We start from the raw sequence: 21450 nt of genomic DNA on the forward strand, positions 1-21450 counted from the left end.
GCGACCAAGGCATTTGCCAACTTGAACGACAAGGAAGAGAAGCTGATGGTGTTGTTTGACGGGTTTGCAATGGAGACCACCAAAATTTCTAAAAAGGGCAAGAATCCCCGTATGTGTGGGAGTTATTTCCTGCCAGAGATACAGCAGTAATTCATTGTGGTACTGCGACCAGAATTTGCAGCGTGCGCTAAGTCATTAAACTAAGTCATTTTTATACAAAATAGATTTTATATTCGAAAGAAATCATAAATTGCGCCAACCTTGCATGTAGAAAACAGCTGTTGTAGTGGTGGCACGAACAAAATACCGGTATTTTTTTCTAAAAACGTCTAAGGCGAATGATTTTTTATTGCATTTATTAATCGCATTTATTTTAAATGCGGCATTTAGCCTATTGGGATTCCCTGTGTAAAGAAATGCGCATTAGGCTTAATGCGTTTTAAAGCGCCGGCTATTAGTTATTATGGCATTCTTGGGGACAAGACATTTTTAAGTGTATACTTCTTAAGCATTTTAAGAATATAAGAATGTTTGCCGGCTTGCAAATATGCAAAAAGGTAACCTAACCTCAATTTAAAAAAAAACGTGCTTCTGTGCTTCAAAAAATAAAGACAATAAATTATTAAGGCTAAACCATACGCGGAAAATTTCAAGGGTCCTGTCGAATACTGATTTACATAACAGATTGCTTTTAATATCTGATCCTTATATTGCTGGTCAAAAAAACTTCAGGCTATTGATTTTCTAGACAAAACTATATGAAATATACTTTTTTTTAACCATTCATATGTATGTTTGTCGACTTGTTACTTCACATATATGTACATAAATATAAAAGGGTAAAAATATAAATTAAAAAAATGTATTAAATTGATGGTCGTTTTTGGTAAATACATGTATCTTTTCTGTCATTTTTATTTTAAAGAAAAATAGTTTTTCCGGCGAAAACTCGTTTTACAGTTATTGTTCAGCTATAATTTATTTATTTATTAATTTATAGTTAACAATGAACTGCTAACTTACACATATATGATAAAAATAAATATAACTTAAGATAAACTAAATATTATATGATTCAAGAAAAGCATAAATGTTAGATAATAACCAATCAATAGAATTTTCCAAAGATATTGCAGGGTATACTGCATTATAATTGGAACAAAGCACCCGAAAGGGCTCTTGAAGTGCAAAGTTGGATCTACAAATTGGAAAGTGAATAGGTCAAAAAGTACGAGTAAATCTTGAGGGAATAGCGGTGTTAAAATACTTAGGAGGAGGCCAGAATTCACCTCACCTATGAGAAGTTTATGCAAAAAAATTACTCCGCTGCACATTCTACGATGTTTTAAAGACTTTAGATCAATTAACATTAACCTTGAAGAGTAAGGTGGAAAACGCCTCACCGGGTCCCAATTCAGCTGTCGGAGAGCAAATAATAAAAATTACTTTTGGACTGACTCGATTAATTTTTGTTGATCAATGTATTGAGGGCTCCAAACACATGAGCAGTATTCCAAAATGGGGAGAACCATGGATAGCAAATCGACGTCTAATTACACAATAAGATGCCATCTCGGACCAAAATGTATACACAAATCAAACACAAATTTATTAACAATGTTTAATTGCGTCGGAATATATGTAGTTGTTGAAGTCTTTTAGATGTCATAGCCATTGCGCACCCATTCAGCCAAGGATGCCACAAAGGACTCTGCATGGACATCACCCATATTCGGCCGGCTGGAGTCGCTCCGGGCAACTACGACCTTTTGCTGCTACTGTAGTACTACTGACTTATACCAAAATCGTTCGCCATTTTTTGTTCCCAAGGATTTTGAGAGGTAGCTTTAGAGACCCGGCAACTGAAATCAAGGCGGCAGGTTATGTCTTTGGCGTGTTAGACCCCGAAACTGAGGCCTTGCAAGTCCTCCAACAGGTACGCGTTTTTGCCGACTGACTTCACGACTCTAGCCTTCAGCCTTCCGCTCGAATTTGGCGTTGAGGGATTTGCAAAAGTTGCTCAGTGGAAAGTTTCGCCTGAACACCTCCTGACCAGGCTTAGCAAGTAGAGTACGGGTTCTCTTGTCGTAGCGCTGGCGACCGTATCGTGGATTAAATTAATTTTATCGACTGTGCGGGAACAAATTAAAAAAAAAAAAACAATAATCACAATTTTATTTAAGTTCAAGTAGTAAACCAAATATTTCAAGTCAGTATTTTATAAAATAGAGTTTATCCACCAAAAACGTTTTTTTTTGCACATAGTGCTTCTTTAATGTGATAAGGTAAATTAAGAAAATGCGCGGCTGCTAGTTAGTCTTCAATATGAAAGGTTAAGATTTATTATACCCTTGCAGGTAGTATATAAGTCGGAACGAGCCGGATCGGACGACTATAGCATATAGCTCCCATAGGAACAATCGAAAAAAAAAATAAAATAAAATAAAATTATAACTTTGCTGTTTTTTAATTTTTTTGTTCTTCGACATATAGTAATGGTTAAATATTTCAGAATTACGGTTTAAATTTCATCAAAATTGGACGACTATATCTTATAGCTCCCAAAGGAATGATCGGAAAAAAAATACAAAAAAAATTATAACTTTGCTGTTTTTTAATTTTTCTATTAGTTCTTGGCCATATAGTAATGGTTAAATATTTCAGAATTACTTTTTAAATTTCATCAAAATCGGACGGCTATATCATATAGCTCCAATAGGAACAATCGGAAAAAAATACAAAAAAAATTATAACTTTGCTGTTTTTAATTTTTTTTTCTATTAGTTCTTCGACATATAGTAATGGTTAAATATTTCAGAATTACTTTTTAAATTTAATCAAAATCGGACGACTTTATCATATAGCTCCCATAGAAATAATAAAAATATAAAATAACTATCTAATAATTAAGCTGAAAATCATCATAGCTTCAATGTTTTTAAACATATACGCAAGTAAATCATAATTTTAATGTTTTCAAAAATTTAATTCTAGCAATAGCTGCAAGGGTATATGAACTTCGGCTTGCCGAAGTTTGCTTCCTTTCTTGTTTAAACTATAATTTCAGTCAAAAGTTTGCAACGCAGTGAAGTAGAAATTTCCGACTCTATAAAGTATATATATTGATGATCATCTCTTTAAGTGCCGATCTAACTATGTCTCTGTGTCCGGCCGCCCGTACGTTTCTACGCAAAATGGTTTCTCAGTTTTATAACTATCTGCATAAAACTTTTCCAAAACTGGTATTTCTATTGCAGGTAGTGTATAAGTCGAAACAAACAGGAAAAAATTAATAAAAAAATTAAAACTTCGCCGTTCTTTAAATTGTATTTAATATTTTTAAGCATATAGTAATGGTTTTCAGAACTACGGTTTTATTTTTTTTAAGCGGACGTCTAAGTCCTAGAGCTTCCATTGGAAAAATAAATACAAAACAAAAAAGAAAGCAAAGTTTGGCAAGTTTAAAATACTTTAACCGGTATCCATTACGGATAACCGAATACCTATTTGGTTATTGTAATTGGTTTTAAACACATCATATACGGTGATGATTCTCACAAAAACGCAATGCACGCACAGGAAAAACAAATAAAAATAATTTGGATAGGAATGGGACTAAATAAAAACAAACAAAGGGCATTTGTTTCATGCGAGTGTGAACCAAGTGCAACTTAGTTAAGTAATTTTTTAAGAAAACTTTTAGCACATAAAGAAAGGTGGAAAACGCCTCACCGGGTCCCAATTCAGCTGTCGGAGAGCAAATAATAAAAATTACTTTTGGACTGACTCGATTAATTTTTGTTGATCAATGTATTGAGGGCTCCAAACACATGAGCAGTATTCCAAAATGGGGAGAACCATGGATAGCAAATCGACGTCTAATTACACAATAAGATGCCATCTCATACCAAAATGTATACACAAATCAAACACAAATTTATTAACAATGTTTAATTGCGTCGGAATATATGTAGTTGTTGAAGTCTTTTAGATGTCATAGCCATTGCGCACCCATTCAGCCAAGGATGCCACAAAGGATTCTGCATGGACATCACCCATATTCGGCCGGCTGGAGTCGCTCCGGGCAACTACGACCTTTTGCTGCTACTGTAGTACTACTGACTTATACCAAAATCGTTCGCCATTTTTTGTTCCCAAGGATTTTGAGAGGTAGCTTTAGAGACCCGGCAACTGAAATCAAGGCGGCAGGTTATGTCTTTGGCGTGTTAGACCCCGAAACTGAGGCCTTGCAAGTCCTCCAACAGGTACGCGTTTTTGCCGACTGACTTCACGACTCTAGCCTTCAGCCTTCCGCTCGAATTTGGCGTCGAGGGATTTGCAAAAGTTGCTCAGTGGAAAGTTTCGCCTGAACACCTCCTGACCAGGCTTAGCAAGTAGAGTACGGGTTCTCTTGTCGTAGCGGTGGCGACCGTATCGTGGATTACCCGGCTTCTCTGCCGTTTCATGTAATTAAAATTAAAATTTTTAAAAATTATTAAATTAAAAATTAATTTTATCAACTGTGCGGGAACAAATTAAAAAAAAAAAAACAATAATCACAATTTTATTTAAGTTCAAATAGTAAACCAAATATTTCAAGTCAGTATTTTATAAAATAGAGTTTATCCACCAAAACGGTTTTTTTTGCACATAGTGCTTCTTTAATGTGATAAGGTAAATTAAGAAAATGCGCGGCTGCTAGTTAGTCTTCAATATGAAAGGTTAAGATTTATTATACCCTTGCAGGTAGTATATAAGTCGGAACGAGCCGGATCGGACGACTATAGCATATAGCTCCCATAGGAACAATCGAAAAAAAAAATAAAATAAAATAAAATTATAACTTTGCTGTTTTTTAATTTTTTTTTGTTCTTCGACATATAGTAATGGTTAAATATTTCAGAATTACGGTTTAAATTTCATCAAAATTGGACGACTATATCTTATAGCTCCCAAAGGAATAATCGGAAAAAAAATACAAAAAAAATTATAACTTTGCTGTTTTTTAATTTTTCTATTAGTTCTTGGCCATATAGTAATGGTTAAATATTTCAGAATTACTTTTTAAATTTCATCAAAATCGGACGGCTATATCATATAGCTCCCATAGGAACAATCGGAAAAAAATACAAAAAAATTCTAACTTTGCTGTTTTTAAATTTTTTTCTATTAGTTCTTCGACATATAGTAATGGTTAAATATTTCAGAATTACTTTTTAAATTTCATCAAAATCGGACGACTTTATCATATAGCTCCCATAGAAATAATAAAAATATATAAAATAACTATCTAATAATTAAGCTGAAAATCATCATAGCTTCAATGTTTTTAAACATATACGCAAGTAAATCATAATTTTAATGTTTTCAAAAATTTAATTCTAGCAATAGCTGCAAGGGTATATGAACTTCGGCTTGCCGAAGTTTGCTTCCTTTCTTGTTTAAACTATAATTTCAGTCAAAAGTTTGCAACGCAGTGAAGTAGAGTAGTATATATATTGATGATCATCTCTTTAAGTGCCGATCTAACTATGTCTCTGTGTCCGGCCGCCCGTACGTTTCCACGCAAAATGGTTTCTCAGTTTTATAACTATCTGCATAAAACTTTTCCAAAACTGGTATTTCTATTGTAGGTAGTGTATAAGTCGAAACAAACAGGAAAAAATTAATAAAAAAATTAAAACTTCACCGTTCTTTAAATTGTATTTAATATTTTTAAGCATATAGTAATGGTTTTCAGAACTACGGTTTTATTTTTTTTAAGCGGACGTCTAAGTCCTAGAGCTTCCATTGGAAAAATAAATACAAAACAAAAAAGAAAGCAAAGTTTGGCAAGTTTAAAATACTTTAACCGGTATCCATTACGGATAACCGAATACCTATTTGGTTATTGTAATTGGTTTTAAACACATCATATACGGTGATGATTCTCACAAAAACGCAATGCACGCACAGGAAAAACAAATAAAAATAATTTGGATAGGAATGGGACTAAATAAAAACAAACAAAGGGCATTTGTTTCATGCGAGTGTGAACCAAGTGCAACTTAGTTAAGTAATTTTTTAAGAAAACTTTTAGCACATAAAGAAAGGTGGAAAACGCCTCACCGGGTCCCAATTCAGCTGTCGGAGAGCAAATAATAAAAATTACTTTTGGACTGACTCGATTAATTTTTGTTGATCAATGTATTGAGGGCTCCAAACACATGAGCAGTATTCCAAAATGGGGAGAACCATGGATAGCAAATCGACGTCTAATTACACAATAAGATGCCATCTCATACCAAAATGTATACACAAATCAAACACAAATTTATTAACAATGTTTAATTGCGTCGGAATATATGTAGTTGTTGAAGTCTTTTAGATGTCATAGCCATTGCGCACCCATTCAGCCAAGGATGCCACAAAGGATTCTGCATGGACATCACCCATATTCGGCCGGCTGGAGTCGCTCCGGGCAACTACGACCTTTTGCTGCTACTGTAGTACTACTGACTTATACCAAAATCGTTCGCCATTTTTTGTTCCCAAGGATTTTGAGAGGTAGCTTTAGAGACCCGGCAACTGAAATCAAGGCGGCAGGTTATGTCTTTGGCGTGTTAGACCCCGAAACTGAGGCCTTGCAAGTCCTCCAACAGGTACGCGTTTTTGCCGACTGACTTCACGACTCTAGCCTTCAGCCTTCCGCTCGAATTTGGCGTTGAGGGATTTGCAAAAGTTGCTCAGTGGAAAGTTTCGCCTGAACACCTCCTGACCAGGCTTAGCAAGTAGAGTACGGGTTCTCTTGTCGTAGCGCTGGCGACCGTATCGTGGATTAAATTAATTTTATCGACTGTGCGGGAACAAATTAAAAAAAAAAAAACAATAATCACAATTTTATTTAAGTTCAAGTAGTAAACCAAATATTTCAAGTCAGTATTTTATAAAATAGAGTTTATCCACCAAAAACGTTTTTTTTTGCACATAGTGCTTCTTTAATGTGATAAGGTAAATTAAGAAAATGCGCGGCTGCTAGTTAGTCTTCAATATGAAAGGTTAAGATTTATTATACCCTTGCAGGTAGTATATAAGTCGGAACGAGCCGGATCGGACGACTATAGCATATAGCTCCCATAGGAACAATCGAAAAAAAAAATAAAATAAAATAAAATTATAACTTTGCTGTTTTTTAATTTTTTTGTTCTTCGACATATAGTAATGGTTAAATATTTCAGAATTACGGTTTAAATTTCATCAAAATTGGACGACTATATCTTATAGCTCCCAAAGGAATGATCGGAAAAAAAATACAAAAAAAATTATAACTTTGCTGTTTTTTAATTTTTCTATTAGTTCTTGGCCATATAGTAATGGTTAAATATTTCAGAATTACTTTTTAAATTTCATCAAAATCGGACGGCTATATCATATAGCTCCAATAGGAACAATCGGAAAAAAATACAAAAAAATTATAACTTTGCTGTTTTTAATTTTTTTTTCTATTAGTTCTTCGACATATAGTAATGGTTAAATATTTCAGAATTACTTTTTAAATTTAATCAAAATCGGACGACTTTATCATATAGCTCCCATAGAAATAATAAAAATATAAAATAACTATCTAATAATTAAGCTGAAAATCATCATAGCTTCAATGTTTTTAAACATATACGCAAGTAAATCATAATTTTAATGTTTTCAAAAATTTAATTCTAGCAATAGCTGCAAGGGTATATGAACTTCGGCTTGCCGAAGTTTGCTTCCTTTCTTGTTTAAACTATAATTTCAGTCAAAAGTTTGCAACGCAGTGAAGTAGAAATTTCCGACTCTATAAAGTATATATATTGATGATCATCTCTTTAAGTGCCGATCTAACTATGTCTCTGTGTCCGGCCGCCCGTACGTTTCTACGCAAAATGGTTTCTCAGTTTTATAACTATCTGCATAAAACTTTTCCAAAACTGGTATTTCTATTGCAGGTAGTGTATAAGTCGAAACAAACAGGAAAAAATTAATAAAAAAATTAAAACTTCGCCGTTCTTTAAATTGTATTTAATATTTTTAAGCATATAGTAATGGTTTTCAGAACTACGGTTTTATTTTTTTTAAGCGGACGTCTAAGTCCTAGAGCTTCCATTGGAAAAATAAATACAAAACAAAAAAGAAAGCAAAGTTTGGCAAGTTTAAAATACTTTAACCGGTATCCATTACGGATAACCGAATACCTATTTGGTTATTGTAATTGGTTTTAAACACATCATATACGGTGATGATTCTCACAAAAACGCAATGCACGCACAGGAAAAACAAATAAAAATAATTTGGATAGGAATGGGACTAAATAAAAACAAACAAAGGGCATTTGTTTCATGCGAGTGTGAACCAAGTGCAACTTAGTTAAGTAATTTTTTAAGAAAACTTTTAGCACATAAAGAAAGGTGGAAAACGCCTCACCGGGTCCCAATTCAGCTGTCGGAGAGCAAATAATAAAAATTACTTTTGGACTGACTCGATTAATTTTTGTTGATCAATGTATTGAGGGCTCCAAACACATGAGCAGTATTCCAAAATGGGGAGAACCATGGATAGCAAATCGACGTCTAATTACACAATAAGATGCCATCTCATACCAAAATGTATACACAAATCAAACACAAATTTATTAACAATGTTTAATTGCGTCGGAATATATGTAGTTGTTGAAGTCTTTTAGATGTCATAGCCATTGCGCACCCATTCAGCCAAGGATGCCACAAAGGATTCTGCATGGACATCACCCATATTCGGCCGGCTGGAGTCGCTCCGGGCAACTACGACCTTTTGCTGCTACTGTAGTACTACTGACTTATACCAAAATCGTTCGCCATTTTTTGTTCCCAAGGATTTTGAGAGGTAGCTTTAGAGACCCGGCAACTGAAATCAAGGCGGCAGGTTATGTCTTTGGCGTGTTAGACCCCGAAACTGAGGCCTTGCAAGTCCTCCAACAGGTACGCGTTTTTGCCGACTGACTTCACGACTCTAGCCTTCAGCCTTCCGCTCGAATTTGGCGTCGAGGGATTTGCAAAAGTTGCTCAGTGGAAAGTTTCGCCTGAACACCTCCTGACCAGGCTTAGCAAGTAGAGTACGGGTTCTCTTGTCGTAGCGGTGGCGACCGTATCGTGGATTACCCGGCTTCTCTGCCGTTTCATGTAATTAAAATTAAAATTTTTAAAAATTATTAAATTAAAAATTAATTTTATCAACTGTGCGGGAACAAATTAAAAAAAAAAAAACAATAATCACAATTTTATTTAAGTTCAAATAGTAAACCAAATATTTCAAGTCAGTATTTTATAAAATAGAGTTTATCCACCAAAACGGTTTTTTTTGCACATAGTGCTTCTTTAATGTGATAAGGTAAATTAAGAAAATGCGCGGCTGCTAGTTAGTCTTCAATATGAAAGGTTAAGATTTATTATACCCTTGCAGGTAGTATATAAGTCGGAACGAGCCGGATCGGACGACTATAGCATATAGCTCCCATAGGAACAATCGAAAAAAAAAATAAAATAAAATAAAATTATAACTTTGCTGTTTTTTAATTTTTTTTTGTTCTTCGACATATAGTAATGGTTAAATATTTCAGAATTACGGTTTAAATTTCATCAAAATTGGACGACTATATCTTATAGCTCCCAAAGGAATAATCGGAAAAAAAATACAAAAAAAAATTATAACTTTGCTGTTTTTTAATTTTTCTATTAGTTCTTGGCCATATAGTAATGGTTAAATATTTCAGAATTACTTTTTAAATTTCATCAAAATCGGACGGCTGTATCATATAGCTCCCATAGGAACAATCGGAAAAAAATACAAAAAAATTCTAACTTTGCTGTTTTTAAATTTTTTTCTATTAGTTCTTCGACATATAGTAATGGTTAAATATTTCAGAATTACTTTTTAAATTTCATCAAAATCGGACGACTTTATCATATAGCTCCCATAGAAATAATAAAAATATATAAAATAACTATCTAATAATTAAGCTGAAAATCATCATAGCTTCAATGTTTTTAAACATATACGCAAGTAAATCATAATTTTAATGTTTTCAAAAATTTAATTCTAGCAATAGCTGCAAGGGTATATGAACTTCGGCTTGCCGAAGTTTGCTTCCTTTCTTGTTTAAACTATAATTTCAGTCAAAAGTTTGCAACGCAGTGAAGTAGAGTAGTATATATATTGATGATCATCTCTTTAAGTGCCGATCTAACTATGTCTCTGTGTCCGGCCGCCCGTACGTTTCCACGCAAAATGGTTTCTCAGTTTTATAACTATCTGCATAAAACTTTTCCAAAACTGGTATTTCTATTGTAGGTAGTGTATAAGTCGAAACAAACAGGAAAAAATTAATAAAAAAATTAAAACTTCACCGTTCTTTAAATTGTATTTAATATTTTTAAGCATATAGTAATGGTTTTCAGAACTACGGTTTTATTTTTTTTAAGCGGACGTCTAAGTCCTAGAGCTTCCATTGGAAAAATAAATACAAAACAAAAAAGAAAGCAAAGTTTGGCAAGTTTAAAATACTTTAACCGGTATCCATTACGGATAACCGAATACCTATTTCGTAATTGGTTTTGAACACATCATATACGGTGATGATTCTCACAAAAACGCAATGCACGCACAGGAAAAACAAATAAAAATAATTTGGATAGGAATGGGACTAAATAAAAACAAACAAAGGGCATTTGTTTCATGCGAGTGTGAACCAAGTGCAACTTAGTTAAGTAATTTTTTAAGAAAACTTTTAGCACATAAAGAAATATCAAAGATGTATCAACATACGATATAAAACAAGCGGCCCCCGTGCACCCCTTCATTCCCGACAAAAAATCGCAAAGTGCCCAAAATTGGGTTCAAAGAATCTAGAAGTCGCAGAAACCCAACGTAGCACAGTGGTCGGTTCCATAGGCCATTAATAAAAAAATCCAAGTTAAAATTTTGACTTCAAATGTACCAATTCTTATTTATAATTGGTCTAGCTATTTGAATTTATTCATATTTTTGTTTTGCTCTATCTGTCGTCTTCAAGAATAGCATTGAAAGAGAGAGCAAAATATTCATTGGCTATTTCAGCGTAAGCAACGTGCAAGGGAAACTCTCCCTGAAAAATATTTTTTGTTTATTAAAAACACGTTTTTGTGAAATGAAAGTGCTTAATACTTTAAATAAAGGTATTAACTTCCATTTTACAACAAAAAGTATAGGTAGTATGTGTTATGTTTTGTGTAAATCAATATTGTAGTTAGTATATAATTGTGAGCTTTCTTGGTTTGTCTTTTATGTGTTTGATAATGATTAATAAATATGAGTGAGTATCCATAATGCGACCAAGGCATTTGCCAACTTGAACGACAAGGAAGAGAAGCTGATGGTGTTGTTTGACGGGTTTGCAATGGAGACCACCAAAATTTCTAAAAAGGGCAAGAATCCCCGTATGTGTGGGAGTTATTTCCTGCCAGAGATACAGCAGTAATTCATTGTGGTACTGCGACCAGAATTTGCAGCGTGCGCTAAGTCATTAAACTAAGTCATTTTTATACAAAATAGATTTTATATTCGAAAGAAATCATAAATTGCGCCAACCTTGCATGTAGAAAACAGCTGTTGTAGTGGTGGCACGAACAAAATACCGGTATTTTTTTCTAAAAACGTCTAAGGCGAATGATTTTTTATCGCATTTATTAATCGCATTTATTTTAAATGCGGCATTTAGCCTATTGGGATTCCCTGGGTAAAGAAATGCGCATTAGGCTTAATGCGTTTTAGAGCACCGGCTATTAGTTATTATGGCATTCTTGGGGACGTGCTTATTTAGGCTAAACCATACGCGGAAAATTTCAAGGGTCCTGTCGAATACTGATTTACATAACAGATTGCTTTTAATATCTGATCCTTTTTTTGCTGGTCAAAGAAAACTTCAGGCTATTGATTTTCTGGACAAAACTATATGAAATACATTTTTTTTTACACATTCATATGTATGTTTGTCGACTTGTTACTTCACATATATGTACATAAATATAAAAGGGTAAACATATAAATTAAAAAAATGTATTTAATTGATGGTCGTTTTTGATAAATACATGTATCTTTTCTGTCATTTTTATTTTAAAGAAAAATAGTTTTTCCGGCGAAAACTCGTTTTACAGTTATTGTTCAGCTATAATTTATTTATTTATTGATTTATAGTTAACAATGAACTGCTAACTTACACATATATGATTAAAATAAATAAAACTTAAAATTAACTAAATATTATATGATTCAAGAAAAGCATAAATGTTAGATGATAACCAATCAATAGAATTTTCCAAAGATATTGCAGGGTATACTGCATTATAATTGGAACAAAGCATCCGAAAGGGCTCTTGAAGTGCAAAGTTGGATCTACAAATTGGAAAGTGAATAGGTCGAAAAGTTCGAGTAAATCTTGAGGGAATAGCGGTGTTAAAATACTTAGGAGGAGGCCAGAATTCACCTCACCTATGAGAAGTTTATGCAAAAAAATTACTCCGCTGCACATTCTACGATGTTTTAAAGACTTTAGATCAATTAACATTAACCTTGAAGAGTAAGGTGGCAAACGACTCACCGGGTCCCAATTCAGCTGTCGGAGAGCAAATAATTAAAATTGCTTTTGGACTGACTCGATTAATTTTTGTTGATCAATGTATTGAGGTCTCCAAACACATGAGCAGTATTTCAAAATGGGGAGAACCATGTTGTAAACGGGTCGTCAAACTCCTTGGCCCAACGTTTTATGAAGGCTAAAACACCCTTAGCTTTACCAATGATGACAGAAATATGGTTTTTGAAACATAACTTGCTATCAAATAGGACACCTAGATCAGTTACTTGCGTAATACGTTCTAAAGTAGAGTTTTCAAGATGGTAAGAGTGTATGTGTCCGGTAAAAGGACATAAATTTGCATTTAGTGTGATTAAGAAGCAACAAATTGTTGGAACACCATAATTGTAATTGATCAATGTCCGACTGTAGGCGAAGGTATGACATTTGGTCAGAGAATGATAGGCAAATTTTTACATCGTCCGCATACATTAGAGTAGCCCCAAATGACACTACTTTTGGAAGATCATTAATAAAAAGAACGAAAAGAAGTGGCCCCAGATGTCTTCCTTGGGGGACACCAGAAAAAGCATTTACGACGGAGGAAAGTTGATTATTGAAGAGAACGCGTTGAGTTCTGTTTGAAAGATAGGCAGAAATCCAGTTAAGTAAATTAGGTGGAAAACCAAGAAGAGATAGTTTCTGAAGGAGAAGGCTATGGCTTACTGAATCAAATGCCTTGCTGAAGTCAGTATTTAGGAAACTACGGTGGATGAGAGTAGAAAATTCGAGAAAATTAGTAGTGGTCGACCGTTGTTTTACAAAGCCATGCTGTGCGGGAGAGATGATGGAGGCACACATATGTTGAAGTTGACAAGTGACCAGCTGTTCAAAAAGCTGAGGTATGGCAGAAAGTTTGGCTATACCACGACAATTTTTGACATCGGACCTTGAGCCTTTTTTATGAATTGGAAAAATAAAAGATTCATTCCAAATCTCGGGAACTCTGAAGATAATAAAGTTAAGTTAAATAGAAAAGTGATTGGCCAAGACAGAGCTTCGGCACAGTTTCTGAGAACACAGCTAGGGATGTTATCAGGGCCCGCGGAATAGGACGTTTCCAGCGACAGAAGGGCTTTAAGAACATCGCTAACTTCAAATTGAGGACAAAAATATTATTGATGCAGGGCAGATCATATGGGTAGGGAGTGGAAAAGTCATAGGATTGAAGAGAGTAGGTTGACTGAAAAAAGTTTGCAAAAAGATTAGAAATGTCTAAAGATGATGATTCAGTTCGGTTGTGTAAATACATAGTTGAAGGATACGCATTTGATTTTCTTTTGGAGTTTACAAAGGAGTAAAAACTTTTCGGATCATTATGAATGTTATCTCTACATTGAGCGATGTAGCATTCATAACAAAGTTTAGAGGCATTAAAGAACATAATTGACATAATTGGAAAAATCAACCGCAGAATTTGAATTTAAGTATTTTTTATACAACCTCGATTTTTTATTTTTGAGTTAAGACAAGTGCCTATTGAACCATGGGGACTTAGAAGAGTCACTTACCGATACCTCGGGAACGAAAAGATTTAATGACGACTGCAATGTCAGTTTCTGTCATTACATGATTTTAAGAAGGACCAATCGATAGCACTCAAATGCTGGTGTAAACCAACAAAATTGGCATTGCGGAAACATTTTACGCGTAAGGCCGCCTTAGTCTGAATTTCTGCAACGATCTCAACATTCAACAATAGGGTTGGATGATAGGGGTCTTCAGGCAGAGAAAAGGGAGGGCTTCTGAGGACATTAGCTAGAGTGTCGTTATTAACAAATACTAAGTCGAGAAGTCTATCCAAATGGTTCTTTACAAAGTTTATCTGGACCAGAGACAAGTCCGTCGATAAAGTAATGCTGGCTTTCGGCAAAAAGGAGATTGGAGTCCAATGAAGAGATCCAAGACACGTTAGATATGTTAAAATCTCCCATTATAATCAGGCGGTCCTCATCGGCAATAGGAGAGGATTGAATGGCAGACAAGTGCATTAAATAGAGAGAAGTATCAGATCTAGGAGGAATGTAAGAGCAAGTTATATACATATTAATGTTATTGATATTAATTTTAACTGCAACGAATTCAATGGAAAGAAGATTTTTAAAAGGAAAAATCTCCGATGAAAGTGAGTTGTGAACTGCAATTAACACGCCACCTCCCAAAGAGATGCCGTCAGTTCTATAGATAACAAACTTATCAACGAATATTTCTTGATCGGAAACCGAAGAGTTTAGCCATGTTTCAGTTAAAGCAATGATGTCGGCGTCGAAGGAAAGACTATTAACATATACCTTACTCAGTTTACCCAGTAGGCTTCGCACATTTTGGTATAAAACTGACAGATTTGATTTTCTTAGTTTTTTGAAACAGCTGAATTAGACCCACGAGACTGGATTTTCTGAAGATACTCGTACTAAAGTGTTAACTGGCCAAAGTGTAGAATCAAGTGCCTTGGAGAAATAAGAATCAGTGATACGAATTTTAAAAGAGATGTTGCGCTTTTGCTTAAAAATGAACTTATGTACAGAAATAGCGTTGTCCGGGGCCTGCAGTTTCTCACAGAGGAAGATCCTAACATCCTCGGCAGTGGCTTCGGGATTAAGTCTCGTCACGAATATTGATTTTTGAATAACCCCTCTCAGAGGAATCCCAGAGACATCAGAAGTCGCCTATTCCTTGGACGGTTACTTCTCGGAACACCACTTAAAGGGACATTAGTGCGTCTAGAAGCCGCAAGGCTTGGGCCAGGCATATCGTTGGAGAAGAAAACAGCACCAGATGTAGAAGCGGATGCAGGAGCAGAGTTTGTAGCAACAGGAGCCAGATGTAGTCCATGAGAGGCCATGTTTTCTTCCGGTAGAACATTACTAAGTGATTCCGTAGCCAATGAGGCACGCGAGTGAACAGAAGAAGGTCCAGAAGGGGTAGTGTGAGCCAGTGGCAGAGTTCGGCGAAAGGTCCATATTATTAGCATAAGTTGGCGTCGAGATGGATGGTAAATCATGAACAAGAAGTTGAAGATTATTATTTGCGATTTTTCTATTCGGTGACTCGCTAAGAATCTTAAGTCCAAGAAACTGAGATTCCACTGCCAGGAATTTGCCATTCATAGCATTGAAGAGTTTACGAACTTCAGCAAATCCAGTCCTAGTTTGCCTCATGAACGTACGCATTTCATCCGCCAACTCGTTTGGAGATTAAATCCCCAACACGCCCGTTGAAGCCAGCTCCTGCACACTTAAAATGCGAACAGTTATCACATAACCAGCAGATGAGGTAGGTATCGCCACTAATAGTGCCATTATACTCGCATTTATTAGCAGTGCAAGCGATGGTCATTTTGGTTTATTATCAGATCACTGTGCACAGAAGAAGAGGGGAGCGCGGGTGTAGTATATGAGCATCCGTATCAGCCTCGAGCGTGAGCGAGAAATGTTGGTCAACAGCTGCAAGCGCTTATTAGCAGCGGAGCAGATACCGTATAAACGTTGAAGCGGGTTGAAGTGCGGTCAGATGTAAGCGTTGAACAGCAGAGCAGCAGCAGGGCAGAGAGCGTGTAAGCGTTGAAGAGCAGCAGCAGCGGTACAGATAGCGGTCGGATGTAAGCGTTGAGTAACCGATCGAAACAAGTGCAACGAATGCAACTTCGTGTAAATGTACGCGGAGAGCACAAAGAGCGAAGTGTCACTAACAGCACCAAACTTTAGGATTAACGGTAAACACTGAACCAAGCAGAGCAATAAGAAAAATAGTCAATTGGTAGCTTGTTTTAATTTAAATAAACCGTCATTAACTTTAAATGTCTATATGTAATACGTATTTATGTAGGTAGTAGGGTTACTGACAAGACAACTGAGCTAGGTAAAATACGTAAAACACCGGAAGAACACAGTGTGAAAGAGGAGCGTCGAATTACACGTCCGATTATATGAAAGCCTCTGCGCCGATCGATTAGTATCCATATAGTATCCAGATTCTTACTGAAATCTCCTAGGTTATATACGAAAATTTCCGTCGGTTGCCCCCATATGATAATTACACCCCGTTATTATTTATTATTTTAAGATTTTAACAAAAAAGGAAGCAAACTTCGGCCAGCCGAAATTCATGTACCCTTGCAGCTATTGCGAAAATTAAATATTCTTGAAAACATTAAAATTATGATTAGCTTGCGTGTATGTTTAAAAACATTAAATTAAAAGCGTAACTGAACTGTCAAATTATTAATTTTTTTATGCTTTTATTGTTATTATGGGAACTTTATATTATAGTAGTCCGATTTTGATGAAATTTAAAACGTAATTCTGAAATATTTAACCATTACTATATGTCGAAAAACTAAACAAAAATTAAACAAGAAAGGAAGCAAACTTCGGCAAGCCGAAGTTCATAAACCCTTGCAGCTATTGCAAAAATTAAATATTCTTGAAGACATTAAATTAATGATTTACTTGAGTGTATGTTTAAAACCATTGAAGTTATGCTGATTTGCAGCTCAATTATTTGAGTTCCTATGGCAGCTATATGATATCGGTTTCCTATTTTATTGAAATTAAAAACGTAATTCTGAACTGTCAAATAATTAAATAATCAAAAAGAATTTCTAAGAAAAAAATTACAAAATAAAAATGTAAAAATTTTTTAAATATTTTTTTTAATATTTTTATTGTTCCCATGAGAGCTGTTTGTTATAGTCGTCCGATTTTGACGAAATTTAAATCGTAATTCTAAAATATTTAACCATTATATATGTCGAAGAAATAAAAAAAAATTAAAAAACAGCAAAGTTATAATATTTTTTGTATTTTTTTTCCGATTTTTCCTATGGGAGCTATATGCTATAGTCGTCCAGTCCGGCTCGTTCCGACCTATATACTGCCTGCAATAGAAATACAACTTTTGAGAAAGTTTCATGCAGATAGCTTTAAAACTGAGGAACTAGTTTGCGTAGAAACGGACGGACAGACGGACGGACTGACGGACGGACTGACGGACGGACTGACGGACATGGATAGATCGACTCTTTTAGTGATGCTGATCAAGAATATACTTTATAGGGTCGGAAACGTCTCTTTCACTGCGTTGCAAACTTCTGACTGAAATTATAATCCCCTCTGCAAGGGTATAAAAATATTTAGTATTTATGGCCGCGGATCCCATACAAGCCCGACCACTGTGCGTAGGCTCCAAACCGATCAACGAAACCCATATTTCTCTTTCTACTCTCCGAAAAGCACCGAAGAGTACGACAAATCGGTCTCTCCCGTGCCCCTCAGCTTGCAGAACATTCCTTGGCCCTCGCAAAAAAAACTAATTTTAGGTGGTGAGAAAACAATTTTTTTTTAAATTCTGAAATTTTAAGAGGTGGGCAACATGGGCATTCTTTATTTTTTTGAAAAAACAATTTTTAATGGGTGGGCAACCGACTTTTGTCGAAATATTCTAATTTTAGGCCGTCGGCAAAGGTTTTTTGTTAAAAAAATCATATTTTAAGAGGTGAGCAAACGAATTTTTTTAAATTCTTAAATTTTAAGAGGTGGTCAAATATGTGCATTCTTTTTTTTCGGCAAATTATTTTTTATTAGGTAAAAAATTATGAAAGCTTTTTTTTTACTTATTAAAAATTCTAAAGGGTAGGCAACCGATTCTCTTTTAAGTTTTCAAAAATTTTTGAACTTCCCATTTCTTAAAACTGGAGGTGGGCAAAAAAAAACTAATTGGTGAGCAAAAATGGGCAAACGATTCAGTCTTTCAAATTTCATAATTTCGATTTTAGTCTACCCAACTTTTTTGAGCTTAAAATTTCCTTTTTAGTAAAAAAAAAAACAAGAATTTTTATCTTGGATTTAGAAAAAATAAATTTTTATGCAAATATCTATTTTTTAGGGTAAATTTAATTTTGAGTGTAGGGTCGGAAATGTCTCCTGCACTACAAAATTTTGAAATTTTTTGTAATACCCTACCGCATACAGCGCCATATATGGCTTTTTACTTTCAATAATTTTTTTTTGTGATAAAACGGTACATACGCTTATGCGAGTTATTCTAACAGAACATAAAGTTTTTTCATAAAAAATATAATTTGTCTGATGAAGGCATACACTTAGCCCCAAAGAAAAAAAAAAAAAGTATATATTATTTGTAACCAAATAAACACATACTAGCAAACAAAAAAATATTTCTTTATTATTGCTATGCTAATGCAGAAAAGGGTTAAAAATATATATATATACCTTGAGTTTGATTGGCACCCTTGTAACCCCTTAAGTATAAAATAACCTTGCTGTCTTGAAGTAGATTATTTGACATGCTAATGAAATAACATGAACTGTGGTGTTAGTTACCATGGTTAGCCATAAGACTATTTTTATCCAGTAAAAAAGGAAGAACTCCATGAACTTTTTCAATATACATGTATGTCAGTTCAGTGTCTCTAAAGGGTTGAAAACCATTTGCCATTTCACAACATGTGATTCCGAGGGAGTATATGTCTATTTTTTCTGTGTAACCAGAGAGGTTTTGATATAAAACTTCTGGTGCCGTCCAATACAACTGTTTCTTATTTTCCACCGATAATCCGTTTAAAAACGGTTTTTGTTTTCCATTGTTAATAAAATTTTGACAGTCAGCAAAATTGGTTACTACAGCTTTTCTGGAATTTATAAGTATATGTTTTGCCCTTATAGATCCGTGAACAAAATGTTGAGAGTGAATGTATGTAAGCGCTGATAAAACATCCTTCAAAATTAGTGCCAATATAGTCTCCGGGAATCCTGAAAAACAAAAACATAAATGTAAAAAAGGGCAAACCAAATATAACCTTAATTTAAATATGAGGGACTATGGCACATATGTACAATTTTTCGAGGTCACCGTAAGGTCAATAATTCAAGATCGAATGATGGTGTTTGATTTGTATAAGACTACAATAATATTTCCAAAATCATATTATCCCAATTAGTCGGTGTAAAAAAAAGTTTTTATATTTAAGCCATCTTCTTTTACGAATTCTTGAATCGGTCCGATTATTTATTAAAGAAATTTTTTACGTGGCCTGTAGAGTATACCATAAATAATTGAAGCAGACAAAGTTGAAAAATCTTCTGCAATTCTTCTTCTTTTTTTTCAATTTTTTTAAGTACTGGTGTTTTTCTTTTATGGTTTATGGTTTCAAAAATATGTAACAAGGGCAGAATATTTTCGAAAAAACCAATTTTTTCATATTTGTGTGCATAAACGACTACTTTATATGGCCGTAGAATTGAAAATCTGCTGTGATACACCAGTAATACACCAATCGAAAGGTATCGCTAAATAGGGATTGACTTTAAGAAAATTTATTGTTTTAGGAGATAGTGACATTCTCTAAATTTTGTTAAGTTCTTTAACCCGGGTAGGTAAAATAATTCACTTTTTTGCAGCTATTGCAAGAATTAAATATTCTCGAAAAAATTAAAATTATGAATTATTTTGCATATATGTTTAAAAACATTGAAGCTATGATGATTTGCAGCTCAATTATTCGATAGTTCCTATGGCAGCTATATGATATCTTTTTCCGATTTTAATAAAATTAAAAGCGTAGTTCTAAATAAATTATTTTTTTAATATATTTATAGTTGCCATGGGAGCTATGTGTTATAATCGTCCGATTTTTATGAAATTTAAACCGAAATTCTAAAATATTGAACCATTACTATATATCAAAGAATTAAAAGAAAAAAATAAAAAACAGCAGATTTATAATTATTTTTCATTTATTTTTTCGATTGTTCCTATGGGAGCTATATGTTATAGTCGTCTGATCCGGCCCGTTCCGACTTATATACTATCTGCAATAGAAAGACTACTTTTGGGAAAGCTTTATGCTGATAGCTTTAAAAATGAGAGACTAGTTTGCGTAGAAACGGACGGACAGACGGACGGTCAGACGGACATGGCTAGATCGACTCTGCTAGTGACGCTGTTCAGGAAATGTCTCCTTCACTTCCTTGCAAACGTCTGACTGAAATTATAATACCCTATGCAAAGTATAAAAACGCCCCGTACAAAAGATAAATTTGGTATATCTCAAAATAAAAATTTGTTCCTATCTTTTTGTCAGTTTCAAAAAAATTTAAGGACTTGTTTTAGAATTCTGGAAAAAAAGTTAAGCGTTGCGACTGTTTTACGACTTAGCTTATTAAGCGTGAAATCACTTAATTTTGCACGGCTATTACTTCTTAACTATTAAAGCTACAGACAAGTGATATATTATATCTGATATATGCCTTAACATAAATGTTCTAAATATTATACTTTATAACTTTTTAAACTATTAAAAATTGGTAGAGCCGATTTTGGTTAGTTTACTTATGTAGTTCTTGAGATTCCATTTTATGGATAAATGTTGTAAAAAGTTATTAGGAAACAAAAACAGCAACTTTTCATAATTTAGAACAGATAAAGCCTAAAAATATTCACCATTAATTTGGTTTCACTAAATATTTGTAAAATTTGTAAAAGTTATTATTTAAAATTAAATTGAAAACTATTCCTAATTTAAGCAACCAAATATGAAATCAGATAGTTTGCACAAAAGTTAGCAAGATGCAAGCAATTATTAAAAAAAAAAACTAAGTTATAAAAAAGTAAATGTTTTATTGGGAGCCAGACAACTTTCTGTTTTGGATTTTTTTTTCATCCTTATGCTTATTCATTATTCTTCAGAAAATTTGATATCAAATATTTTTTATGTTGAAGGTTAAGAGATGTTTTTGTTTGTATCACTCAGGAGCGATTTTTGATTCTAC

General features: G+C 34.0%; 1 protein-coding gene across 3 annotated transcripts in view; it reads right to left on the bottom strand.

Moving 5' to 3' along the window:
• The window catches only part of LOC128263929 (putative serine/threonine-protein kinase STE20-like), a 272782-nt gene that overhangs the window by 112664 nt on the left and 138668 nt on the right, over positions 1–21450 (bottom strand). For 2 of the 3 annotated variants that reach the window (XR_008268572.1, XM_052999204.1), the window contains exon 2: positions 19003–19431. Coding sequence is in view for 2 of the 3 variants with exons in the window: in XM_052999204.1 (XP_052855164.1) it covers positions 19003–19431 (429 nt within the window). In the remaining variant the exon portion in view is untranslated. Of the gene's footprint in view, positions 1–8692; positions 9159–19002; positions 19432–21450 lie in introns of those variants that run through there. The other variant, XM_052999205.1, reaches the window with a different exon arrangement.

The sequence above is a fragment of the Drosophila gunungcola genome, unplaced genomic scaffold (assembly GCF_025200985.1).
Source record: "Drosophila gunungcola strain Sukarami unplaced genomic scaffold, Dgunungcola_SK_2 000028F, whole genome shotgun sequence".
In the NCBI taxonomy this organism is placed as follows: domain Eukaryota; kingdom Metazoa; phylum Arthropoda; class Insecta; order Diptera; family Drosophilidae; genus Drosophila; species Drosophila gunungcola.